The 13648-nt window shown below is 40.3% G+C and overlaps 1 protein-coding gene across 1 annotated transcript in view; it reads left to right on the forward strand.

The window, feature by feature from the left end:
- Nucleotides 1-13648, forward strand: part of rngtt (RNA guanylyltransferase and 5'-phosphatase) — a 138987-nt gene that overhangs the window by 4678 nt on the left and 120661 nt on the right. The window contains exons 5-8 of the mRNA XM_034076258.2: nt 4328-4403; nt 5973-6222; nt 11873-11982; nt 13358-13459. Coding sequence (XP_033932149.1) covers nt 4328-4403; nt 5973-6222; nt 11873-11982; nt 13358-13459 — 538 coding nt within the window. The remainder of the gene's footprint in view (nt 1-4327; nt 4404-5972; nt 6223-11872; nt 11983-13357; nt 13460-13648) is intronic.

The raw sequence follows: 13648 nt of genomic DNA on the forward strand, positions 1-13648 counted from the left end.
GCCCAGCGCTACAGTTGAATTTTCTACTGCAACACCCCACACGCACCCATATGAAACAGAACTGTAAACAGATTTTCTATTTCTTCATAGACATTTTACAAATTACTCCCCTTTTAAAACAAACCGTTTGAGACCCACTGAGATAACTAGACTAAAGTTAACTATCTAAACACTGAGAGAGTCCTTTACTTCGGTAGATACCCACCGGTGTGCTCTCTCTCTCGCTCGCTCGCGCACGCACACAAAATGGCTTGTGCCACACACACACAGAGCAGAGCTTGAATGAAACACAGAGACCCAGAAGTAAGCTACTTGTACTCACAAGTCCTATTATGTGCAGAATCCCTCTCGCTTTCAGGGGTTTTGATTGAGTGTCCACACGTGGACGTTTAAGGACTAAAAAACGATAACTTTTTCACTTTGCTGTTAGCAAATAATTTGGCTCTCGCTAACAGGAAGTCACTCAAGTGTCACAAAGTAATTTAGTCTATGTGTAGGTAAAACATCGAATGGGTGCTGGCCATTGGCCTAATCATATCACCTGTGTTGGCTTTATGTTTTTGGTCAAACATTTGTTTGTTTCACATTTGCATTGATGTAATCAATAATTTTTCTAATTGAATAAAAATAATAATAATATTTTTCGAAAAAAACAAAACGCATATTTCTTGGGGGTGCTTTGGCAATCCTGGGGGGTGCTTCAGAACCCCCTAGCTCCCCCCTGGCGCCGCCCCTGGTTCCAGGTTGTTCTATTTAAAATATAATATATAGAATATATATAATATATATAATATTTGTCATTGTTCCAATGATAATGAACAAACATTTGCATAAAGCATATTTGTCCACTCATATGTTGATAAGAGTATTAAAAACGTGAACATTGTATGTACATTTAGAACAGATAAAAAATGTGCGATTAATTTGCGATTAACTATGGACACCATGCGATTAAATATTTTAATCGACTGACAGCCCTAGAGTTATTACAATATATAAAGGTAGAATTTCAAGTGTTAAAACAGCTGGCACTGTAAAAGAGTTACAGCTTTGCCTTCACATGAGCTCATTTGGAATTTTCTTTGATGCGTTTTATCACCTCCCAGTTTTCCAAGTATTAATTTAGTCCCCCTCAGTACGACTCTTAACGTCAAATCGTAATTACCAACACCTGGCGCACAGCCGTTTTATTTCAAAAAAACATTACATTGCCGCTTTTATTATGAAGTTAAGACTAATTGAAACTGCACATAATACACATACGGGTAATGATAGAAGAGGCTTTAAGCAATATAGTTTTATAAATGTCTGCCTTATCCATTCTACTGTGATATTAAGCTGCATACTGCTTACTTAAGTAAAGGTTATGTGTACAATAAAGGAGCTGAGATCCACTAAAACAAGCTTTAAGATGTTCATAAAATGTCTGCCTTGCATTATCCCTCAGATAATATAAATAAAAAAATAACAGCATCCTGCAGCTAATATTTCTAAACTTAACTTTTCTTCCTTAATTTCTAATGATATTCTTGTGTTGCTTCTCTGATACATCATGCTAAACTATTAACACACATCTGTTATGCTTATTAGCTGTATGCAGTCTATATATAACACTTATTTTAAGTGTAAAAGGAATTTAAATATATTTTCTAAAACTGATTGTTTGTCCATGATGACTTTATATATACAGTCTATGATGCTGACCCATGAGTTGCATCACATTATGGTTCCAGCAGAGAGCAGTGTTACTCTGAAATTGAACTGTTGTCAGGTTGCATGCTTTATTTTATGTTCAAACATACAATGCATTTTTAATATTAATATAGTAACACTGGTAAACATCAGACATCTTCCCAGTTATCAGTTGATGGTCACAGAGCAAATCTATAAAACAACAGGAGGTTAAATGGCCGCGCAAAGGTTTGCGTCACAAGTCAAGTGGCACCTGCACATTTCCAAAAATACATTGCTACCTAATCCACATCCTTAAAAAAAAAATATCGTTGTGCAAGTGATGTTGTTTGTATGTGTGGGAGTTTCACATGAGAAAAAACACTCCTCCCCCACTGTGTAGGTGATGTTAAGGTGAAAGGACATCAGTAAAAAAGTGAATGTTTGGTTTAAAAGTCAAGATAGTGTATATTTTGTGTTCTGAGCAGGCCTTTTCCAAACGTTTTCTATCCATTTTATTTTGCAACTTTTTGTTGTTTGAGATTATGCTATTTCTTTCTTAATCTCTTTCTTAAGTCTGTTCTTAAATGTGGATAGCTGGTGCTCTTTTATGTCATTGCTATTGTTTTCCAGCCCGACTTGTAGCGTCTCTGCGTTTTGTCCTGTTAGCTCTTCCTTGTATTTGCTAGCTTCAGAAGCGTCTTCCATTTCAGGTTCTTCAACTTTGTTTTGCTTTTCGTCACGTTTCCTGCTTCTTTGTTTGATCACCTTACCACTATCCTTCTTTTATCCTTTTTAAAGAATGAATTTTCTCCTCATTTTCTCTTTATTTGCGAACAATATTCAGCTTTTACATTACGCTTATGTTTGTTCGTAGCCTTTATTTAACCAGGTGAAATCCCATTGAGACCAAACGATCTCTTCTTCAAGGGTGACCTGCAGCAAGTTGGTTACACAGCAAAACAGAAAACAAAAAGGACATCATACAACATAATTACAGGGGTATCATTTACAAACCTATGGACAATGACGGGTACCAAGAGTATCAAATTGCTTTGCATCTAGCCGAGCTTTAAAACGATGCAGGGGAACCAAAATGCTCAGTTTATTTATTTTTTTAGAGTTTTCCAAACTAGAGGAGCTGTGCACATAAAAGCTTTTGTACCTAAATCAGTCCTAGCATTTGGCACATGTAACAAAAACACATCCTGAGATCTTAGGCAATAGCTACTGGCAACTCTCTGTGAGATCAGAGAGCAGATGTAAGGTGGTAGTTTACCCAACATGGCTTTGTAGATGAACATGTACCAATGACTGAGTCTCCGAACAGTTAGTGAAGGCAAACCTGCCCCGGCCTACAGGGTACAGTGACGAGTGAGTGCTTTACCATTTGTAACAAATCTCAGCGCACTGTGATAGGCGGATAGGCTTAATTGCAGAATGGTAAATTCCTATCATGGACACATCGATATAGAAGCTGCACTTCCACAGTTTTGCCAGCAGGGGGCTCTCTTATACTTCCCAATGCCATTATTACCCTGTTCAGATTTGCTCTTACCTACCTACTGCCGCCTGGCCTTTAAATCACATCGCTCCAACATCAGAGCAGAATGTGTGAATGTCAGCTCGGCAGTGTCTTGTCTTTGGCCAGCTGGTGATTAGGCTTTGTGGTACTCGTGTCCAAATCACACAGTTGGGCTGGTGAATGTGATCCCCATCCTCTGATGTTGGTTCATTTCATCTTCATTAGCGTCGCCATTTGTCTGTTTTGGACACAATTGACATCAAATGAAAAGGCATGGTTTTGTCAGTTGTTGCTTTTGCTCTGCCCTTTTCATCCACTTTCTCCATCCCTGAATGTTTCATCAATCTCTGCATCTCTTCTCTGTGTGTGAGGCTGGTGTGTTAATGTGGGTATAAAGGCAAGACCCCCTCTAAGTATACATCTTCCTGTAATCTTTTTGAATTGATGCCACTGCTCAAAATATGACCTCATTACATCTCAAATCGGCCTGATGTAAGAGGGGAAAACTTTAGATAAGCTTGTGCTTTTGGAAAACTGACTCCACTCTCACATCAGACAAAATGAAATTCAATGTGTGAAGGCGTCGAGGATAATTCAAGGACAAAGATGTAGATCTACAGAATACTTCATGATTACACTTCCAGAAGTGTTTGCTTAAAGGTGTGGTAGGTAATTTCGGAGAAACCGACTCGAGTGCACTAGAATTTGAAAATACACAGCCTGAACAAATCTGCCACTTCCTTACAGAGCCCCTCATCCAACTCACACGAACGTGCACATGACTAATGAGGGCACGAGATAAGTTTGTGCACAGATGGAAGGCTGACAGGCAGGCAGGCCATCCAGTTACTTTAGCCGGGCCGGCTCAGATGATTGGTCGTGTTTTTTACAGCGCTACGGCTTCCACAGATGACATTTTTTTTTATGGATTTTTTGTCAAAGCACTTCAGATATTCATTGCTATCGGGATGTTAAGAGCATTCCATGGAATATAACAAAAAGTGTATCTCGAGCCGGTTTCTCAAACTTACCTACCCCACCTTTAATGCTTAAGGTTTAATATAAATGTAAATCTTAAGTGGGATTCTCAGTTTGTAATTCCTCTCCCGCCTCTTTTCCTTTCTCCTGAAGGTGTTCACTGCACGCATGGCTTCAACCGGACTGGCTTTCTGGTGTGTGGGTACCTGGTGGAGAAGATGGACTGGAGGTAACACTTGACCTCCTTTCATCACTCCCTCTGCTCCGAGTGCAGTTTTACTACCTTCACTTGTCTTGCATGATAATGTGAAGCCCCCCCTAGTGTCTTCCATCACAACCCCTGTCAGTCTGTGAATGCCATCTCCTCCTGATGGTTCCTAAATGTGTGAAGGCACGAGAAGTTGCACTGTCAGTTTGAATCAACAGAAGCTGCGGGGTTAGCAGTGACCGCGCTCGTGCCCCTTTGGCAGAGATGTTAAATAATTTACAGCGGCTGAGCAGAGGGGAGGGTGGGGAAGTGTCTTTAGTCAGAGGTGGAGCAGCAGTCTGAGGAGGCAGAATCCTTTGGAAGCTGTCTGCGTGTAGGCAGGATGAAACCCTCCCACCGCCCACCTCCTCCTGAGTAATGAGGGATCTGGGAGCATTCACAGCCTCCTTCCAGTGTAGCAACATCATCTTACAACCGAATAATCAACACTGATACATTTTTATTTGGATATGTGGCTAGTCATTGAAATATACCTGCCGTAAATAACCTGCATGAGGTTTTCATCCTAGTTATTTTGTCTATAGAACGTCAGAAAAAGGTAGGGCTGTGCAATTAATCGTATTTTAATCTCGAAAACAACGTAATCGAAATAAAACTATTATTATTTTTTATTTATTTGATTTGTTTTTTTATTAATTTCTATTTATTGGTATTTCAGTTGAATTATACTTAAAGTTCAGGCTAATCAACTGTTAAAAACATACTGTTCACATTTCTTTTTTCAATAAATGGATGTTTTCAAAGTAAATGGATAATCGTTTTTAATAATCGTGATATCAATTATTGACCGAAATAATCGTGATTATGATTTTTGCCATAATCGAGCAGCCCTAGAAAAAAGTATATAAAAGGAACACCACTCTTTCCTAGAACCAAAGATGATGGCCTTTGATATAATGCTTTGAAGTAGCTCGTTTTATACGACACTATCAAAGACCCAAACCAATCCATTAAAAGCTGAAGCAATCGATGGAATAATTAATCATTGAGATAATTTGTTTTTGCTTTCAAGATAAGATGACAAGCTTCCCACTTTTTGTATATCCAATATGAGGAGTAGCTGCTTTTACTGTTTGTTTGTCTATCTTTGAATATTGGACTGTTGTCTGACACTAACATGATATCTAATGAACCAACCTTGGGCTTTAGGAGATTGTGAAGGGGTGCCTATTTTTTTTTACTACTGTTTTAAACCCTAAACTAGATCATGCTCATGCTGACGTATAATACAAATGGTCCTCAACGGCAGCCACTATTTCATTAACTTCAATGTAAGACATAGGAAAGCAGCACACTGACATCTGAGACGCTAAAATCATCAAATGGTTTGAATGAATGCTTGAAAAATTACTTATTAACTGATTAATCAAGTATCACAATATATGCGGATTAATTTTTTCCACCAACTTCTACCTCTAGTTATGATAACCATATAAAATGAGAAATACAGAAAAAGAAACAACATTGAAAAGAATAAAATATAAGCTGATTCTTTAAAGATGCCCTGTCTGTGTTGTTGCCTCTTATCAGCGTGGAGGCAGCCGTGGCGGCGTTCACGCAGGCCCGGGCCCCCGGGATCTACAAGGGAGAGTACCTCAAAGAGCTTTTCCGTCGTTATGGAGACGAGGAGGACTCACCCCCTGCCCCCGCGCTCCCCGAGTGGTGCTTCGACGACGATGACGAGGACGTGGACGACGATGGAAAGTCTGTGGGCCAGGATTCGGGCCCCAGCTCCTCGGGGTCATCGGCTGGCAAACGAAAGAAAGAAAAGCTCAAGCTGGTAAGACTTCCGGGAAAAGGACTGCTAAGTGGACTGCATTGGGTTTCCCCTCTCTGCAGGACATAGGCCTCATGCAGTGTCTCGGGAGGCATTTCTTCTCAGTGGAAAAAGCTCCTATGTTATATATAGAAAACAGAATGCGCATCACAACATCTCAGACAGAGTGTTCATATGTCAGGGTGTCCGCGGGGTCGTTAAAAGTTGATAAATCAATTTTCAAATCAAACTGCATTTTCCAAGGTATATCAATTGTCCAAAGAGGTTGCATTCTACAGTGTGCCTGAATGTAATCATGGCGTAGGTGTGTAGTGTGATTCTGTGTAGTTTATTTATGGCATCCCGTTGGATTTGACGTCATCTGTGTCTAGGGAGACCGCAGTTCATTTCTTCATATTCCAAACGAGAAATTACGGTAGCAAATCACCCGGTTCTTTACGATCAGAACTATTAACGGGATACAAACCGGAGGAACCAGGCATGGAGGGAGGTGGCAGAGACGGTTATATATATCAGTGTGAGAAAAAGTTTTTAGAGAGTACTTGTCCATGGACAAGTGAGTTTGGCAATTTACTTGTCCGAATACATTTTTCACTTGTCCAGAATGGACAAATATTGGGGCCACTGGAATCTTCTTCTTTGTCATCGTATTTTACATTTTTCCACGTTTTTTATGACACCGCTAACGTAAGTGAGCGGTAAGATTTGACTGCATCACACATAGGGTTGTGTATCGTTTGGATTTTAATGATTCCGGTTCTGCTTTTCGATTCCGGTTATTTTTGGTTCTCGATTCCGGTTCTTTGAGAGGGTAAATAAGTCCCATGACAAACTGGGAGAAAAATATATTTATGAAAACATTAAGTCAAATCTGTATTCCTATTTACAAATCACTTCATACTGTTGAATTTCTTACGGTTATTGAATACAATTATATAAAAATAATCTCTGCATTGTTTAGTTAGTTCCAAGTGGTGCAGTTTGAGAATGTACAATTGGCCCAGTCTCCTCTGATGTTACATTGCAACCTGCCTGTGAGACAGAGTCCAACCACACATGTCCAACACATAGGACATAACCTAATAATAATAATACATTATATTTATACTAGCCTATAGGCCTAGCACTTTTCTACAACTCAAAGACGCTTGCACGCTTACACATGTCCTACAATACACATGCTGCAGCTGCCCAGCTGCGCACTGTTTGTAAAAGTAAATAAATAGTATTTTCATTTCAATAATGTACTTTCTATACCCTGCTTCATAAACAATACTGACATCCCTGTGCTCCTCCGAGTCTGGGGGTCCGGGGATGTGAGGACAGCGCGAGGACACAGACAGGGAGGCTGCTTCACTTCATAAAGGAAATGGTGGTCAATATTAACAACATAGGAGTTAAAACGCTTAATAACCTTCATTACGTGTTAAAGAAAGAACATAAGAAAGTTTGACAAAGATGAGGCTGTTAAACGGGCAGCGGATCCGCTGTGTGTAGAAAGAGAGATAGAGAGACGCTGAGCTGCACCGTGCAGCGATCAGCTGATACGGAGCATAGAGAGAGCTGCAGTCCGCGGGGCTCGGCCTCGCCTCCTGTCCTCACAACTCTTATTAATCCCGGTTCCGGACAATTGTTATTTGTTCCTACTCGGAACCGAGTTTTGCTTCCCAACCCTGGCACTGTACTACACTTCCTGCTCCGCCCCGCCCCCGTCTAACTGTACAGAAAGCGGCGAGATGCATTTCCTTAGGAATCGACAAGCAGAACCGAAACTAACACTTCTAAACGAACAATGGCGGACACGGACAATTTGCGAATGAGTTCTGCCTTTTGTAAACTGAATGTATCAATAATTTGTCAATAAATCAGGGCAAAAAACGTCACTTGTCCGCCGGACAAGTCAATTGAAAGATCTACTTGTCCGATATTGTAAATAACACGTCCCGGACGGTGGGACGTGTACTTTTTCGCACACATATATATATTGCTCGCATAAAATCCCCGTTTTTTTTTTGCTTTGTATGTAGGGGGCGGGAGATTCATGTGATTGGTTGTTGGTCGCATTGCTCGCAAAAAATCCCCAAGCTGTCAGACACGCCCAGCTCCAAGATTTTCGAAAAGCTGCTGTGTGGACATAGCGCGCTCACTGCTTGATAGCGCGCGAAGGCCCATTTTCGCCGGTTGTTGAACAACATCGTTATGGGGAAATGCAAGTTTGCGTCCAAATGGTTGGAAGATAAGGAGGAAGGACAATCAATACTGTATATAGTAAAGTATGTCGCCAATGTAATCGGTTAAAACTCCAAGTAGCGATGAGGTCTTAAAATGTATGGAAAGGGTCTTAAAAAGGAATTCAATTTGACTTCAGGATTCCTGCATATACCCTGTATGTATCCAAACTAGGGGTTGTAAACCGTGATCGTTTTTCTCGCGTCCAGGAGAGAAGCTTAAAAAGGAGAGTCTCTGAGAAGGTTCAAATTGTACTTTAATTAATAAAAAGCGCGGTAATGTTACAAACAGGATATTGTTCAGTCAGGAGAGAAAGGCTGCAGCTTCCTCTCCCAGGTGCTGGCCGTGCAGAAGAGACCTTACAAGCCTTCGTCTTTCCCGCTTGCTGGCTGTTCGCTCCACCTCTCTGTGAGCTGTAGTGACGTAGGGGACTTCCCCCCTCGTTCTTCTGTGTCCGATATCGCGTTAAACAGGATTTCGACATTTTGCATTCATTGCTTACTTCCACATGCCTTTTCTCCTCCTTATCTCTTTCATAACTGTATATGTAATACATGTTAACGGCGTCAATAGCCACTTTAATGATACTAATGGACGGTAGTCCCGGATGTCGTCATGAAGGATTTTCAGAATAAAAGCTTGGTATTGAGAACTTCCGGTTTTTTCCAGAATAAAATAGCATTTAAACTGACGGTATGTTTAAGGTACATTATGCCATAAAACATTGATTTTAATTTCTAACAGGGTGCAACAACTAATCGACTTAATCGATTAAAATTGATGACCAAATAAGTTGCCAACTAATTCAGTCGTCGATTCGTTGGTGACGTCATCACGTGCGTTTTACGCGCCGTTAAGCTCCAACATTATCGGTCTTTTTATCGGTACTGGAGACATTTAAAAAATATCTGTCATGTATTATTGCTACAAAAACATTATATTGCAGTCTTAGTGTCGCCAACTCGTTTCTAAAAAAGACAAAAGAAATGCGTCTATGGTGTATTTTCGATCTTTCCAATCCAGGCGAGATCTCTCTCTCTCCCGTCTGTGTGCTCGGGGGCGGGGCAGTTTACACTCACGCGGCTGCTACATGCACACACACACACACACACACACACACACACACACACACACACACACACACACACACACACACACACACACACACACACACACACACACACACACACACACACACACACACACACACACACACACACACACACACACACACACACACACACACACACACACACACACACACACACACACACACACGGAGGAGATGGCGGAGAGAAGCGCTCCAAGGTGTGGTTAAACTTTACCCGTCTCGATGTGGACAATGCTCGTTGCCAAGAGTGCAATAAGAGTTTAGCCTGTGAGGGCGGTAACACGAGCAATTTGTCTAAACATTTAGCAAAAGTGCTCCACATCCAGACGGAGGAATGCACCGGGTTGGACTGTCTTTCTAGCAGCTCTGTAGCTCCCCCGTCCACGAGTAACTTTTCCACGTCAGCAACACACGGAGTTAACAAAATGATACAAACATGGGTTAATGATTAGAGGTAACTGAGTTATTTATTTTGTTAAAGTTTCAGCTATTCTGTTTACAGTTCTGTCATCACATTATTTAATACCATTTGTTAAAACATGTTGTTTCTTTTGATGTGAAATATTATTTATTTTATTTAAATAAAAAGCAATGTTAATTTTGTTCACAATTTGTTAAGTTAATTTAATAATATATGTATTTTTGAATCAAGTATTCATCTTTATTGTCTTCATTGTTAGTTTCCACATGCCTAAAACAACCTCAAGCTAAATCTAAAAGTTGATGGCTAAATAAGAGCGTTTGAGAAATTGTGCAAGGCGTAATAGTCCGAATAGTCGATTAATCGTTTCATTAATCGATAGATTAATCGATTATCAAATTAGTCGTTTGTTGCAGCAATAATCCAAACAATAGTCCAACACCACAGAATCGTCTACTTCAGGGGTGTCAAACTCAATTTCATCGCGGGCCACATCAGCATTATGGTTGCACTCAAAGGGCCGGTTGTAACTTTAAGATTATATAAAAATACATATATAAATATTTAATATATATATAAAATAATGTATTATATTACTTTATTGCCTCTGCATTGGATTATTATCGGATAGGGTAAAAACTTCATAAATAACTACGTCTGAAAGAAGAAGTCTGGGGCAAATAAGTGCAAGTCTCTTCAGTGAGAATGTCACAAAATTATTTAAAAAGAAAATCAAAATTCTGGAAAAAAGTGACATTTTGAAAAAAAAGTAACAATAAAAAAAAAAATCAAATGTAAGGTGCATTGTGGGACATGTAGTTTATGGACATCGTGCTTCTGTAAATCGGCCTGTAACCGTATAATAAACATATTACATTCTTTCAGAGCTCTTGCGGGCCACATGAAATGAAGTCGCGGGCCGGATTTGGCCCCCGGGCCTTGAGTTTGACACCCTTACTCTCTTATACGTCACAAAAAAACAACAAATCGTCACTTTCAGAGACAGTAACTAGTACATTTGTGTCGGTTTTGCATTATTAACTTATTATGGCAAATTGTTTAACTTTTGCAAAATTATCCAGGTTGGAGATTTCTTTAATGCGAAGCTTAACATAAGTAGAGGTTATTTGCTTTGATTGTCACTCCGATGTATATACACCTTTGTGTGATCATTTCCCAACATGATATGTATCACTACCACAAAACAATCTTTAATATTCTCATGATGATGTTTTCCGCCATGTCGTCCAGCCACACCCAGTTTCCTTTGGATTTTGTGATTCTCATGTGCATGTTGTTCAATTACATTTTCACATCTCTTGAATACTGAAGGTAAAAACTCCTTTGGGATCGAAAGGGGAATCATGACGAGGGGGCTTTCTCTTCTCACTGCAGCTGTTCGTACAAAAACATATGCACGAATGGCTCTTGAGGTGACCTATATTATCATACCACATGTGTTACTGATCTCATAGCCATGTATTATCATATTATGCCAGTTGGAAGACTTATTTGCACAATGAGGAGGAGAAGGGTGAATGGTGGGGATTAGAAATTGAGGTGAATATCTTTAGTCGAGAGAGGAGTGATACAGACGTCGTTAGTGTATCTCTCCAACCACAGATGTAAGGGCTATAGGGGTGAAGGAAGTGAGGGGGTGCGGAGATAGTGAGGTATCCTGGGAGATGAATCAGAGGAACAAGGTTTTAAAGGTGAATTCATAAAATGAGTGCAACATTTTTTTTCTTTAACGGAGGTAAAGAACTCGAAGGAGCAGCTGTTTGTGAAATATCTCGGGGATATCAAATGTTTTTTCCCTGTACGCGTAGGAGGGTATGAGTGTCTCCTTTAATTCAATCCAAGTTTAACTTTCTCATTCTACATCCTCCCAGGGTGCAGTATTCCTTGAAGGCATCACGGTGAAAGGCGTCTCACAGATCACCACACAACCCAAACTCGGAGAGACCCAAAGAATGTGTCAGAGGATGGCGGAGTGGGAAAGGTGAGAATGTCCCTCTGCCCTCCTTTCAGCCGCTCCGTGTGTACTAGTACACGTGGGTGTACTGTGTTGTTCAGAGTGACTCATTTGTTGTAAGCGCCTTTAAAAAAGAAAAACTATGTTGACACTTTGACGGGCGGCAGTCGAGAATAGTTTTTTCAGGAGAAATTTGCTGCTGTAGCTTTTTTTTTAAGAAATTGCAGAAAGTCAGCGATACTGATGCGTCACACGCTGTTCCGCTGCCTTCTTTCCCCAAAGTCCCTGTTATACTTGAAACAAGCATGAGCTTAAAAATACATTTCACATTGACTTTTGAAGAGGTTGTTTTTCTATCTCTGTATGTATTAAAAAAACAGCCAGATAAGGTAAAACATAGGCTTTTTAAAGAAATAAAGAACTTAAAAGTAACTAGAAAAGTGCCATTCCTATGTGCATTGACTCCTAAGTCCTTTGAGTGCACTAAGAAACCCTGAAAGTTTGTCTGGATGTTTTTGTCCATTTGAAAGTGGCACCCATCAGCATCTCTCCCACCTGCTGTTTGATTATTAGCTGCTAAAGAGTCAGCATCACACCTGTAGGCCCCCGCTATAAATGCTACGATTAAACAAAATCTCTAAGTCTTCATACATACTTTATCGTAAAAAGACCACATATATAACTTAATGTAAGAGCCCATGTCACGCTCTTCCGGTTATCACCCGTCCCCTTGTGTGTTATGTAGCTTTTTATGCATGTAAACGGTCTGCAGAGTCAAAAACCCTCAAAGTACACCCTGTAGCGAGTACAACTCTACCACAGAAAAGACTAAGCTGCCCCAGGACGCCTCGTTGGAGATTTTTCTTTTAAAAAATTTTCTTCCGGGAACCAAGTGACGTAAGTTCAAAAGATTGAACACGGCCCCCAGACCCCACGCGCAGCATTCTCATCTGTTTGTCATTACTGGTGTCATTTTCTGGTTGCTAACAAATGCCATTGTAACACATTAACACACATCAGAGCACAGTGGGCTCATGGGGGGGGGCAGGAGCTCCAACAAGGCGTGTAGGACAGAGTGAATACACATACTATACAGAGATGCTGTATGAGAAACCAATGTGAGTTTGGAACATTGAACAATGTAAATCTATTCTAGTAGACTTCAACAATGGAATTATGATCAGTATGATCAGAATGGCCATGACACGGGACCTTTAATGTATCATGTGTAATGTTTGATTTCATTGAATGTTTATTGGGAAGCGCACCAATCATCTTTAGTCGAGAGACGAGCGATGCAGTCTTCGTTAGTGTTTCTCTCAAACCATATATGAGATGTAAGGGCTGTAGGGATGAAGGAAGAAATACAAATATAAGAAGTGTGTGTTCACTGTTGTTTCAGATCTGGTTTCCCTGGGGCTCAGCCTGTGTCCATGGACAGGACAAACCTTCGTTTCATGGAACAGAAACCATACAAAGTCAGCTGGAAGGCTGACGGCACACGGTATGTCTATCCTTCATGACTCTCTCTACAATAATTGACTCCTCATCTACATATATCAATACAAGCATCCCTCTCTGTGCCTCTGATTGGCTTCTCTTGAGTAACAATACTTATACAGGGATTTTGTCAGGGTTGTTGATTAACATTTCAGACTGAGAGAAAGCTAACGCGACTTCTGTTTCTCATTAG

This window comes from Pseudochaenichthys georgianus, chromosome 24 (genome assembly GCF_902827115.2).
Source record: "Pseudochaenichthys georgianus chromosome 24, fPseGeo1.2, whole genome shotgun sequence".
Taxonomy (NCBI): domain Eukaryota; kingdom Metazoa; phylum Chordata; class Actinopteri; order Perciformes; family Channichthyidae; genus Pseudochaenichthys; species Pseudochaenichthys georgianus.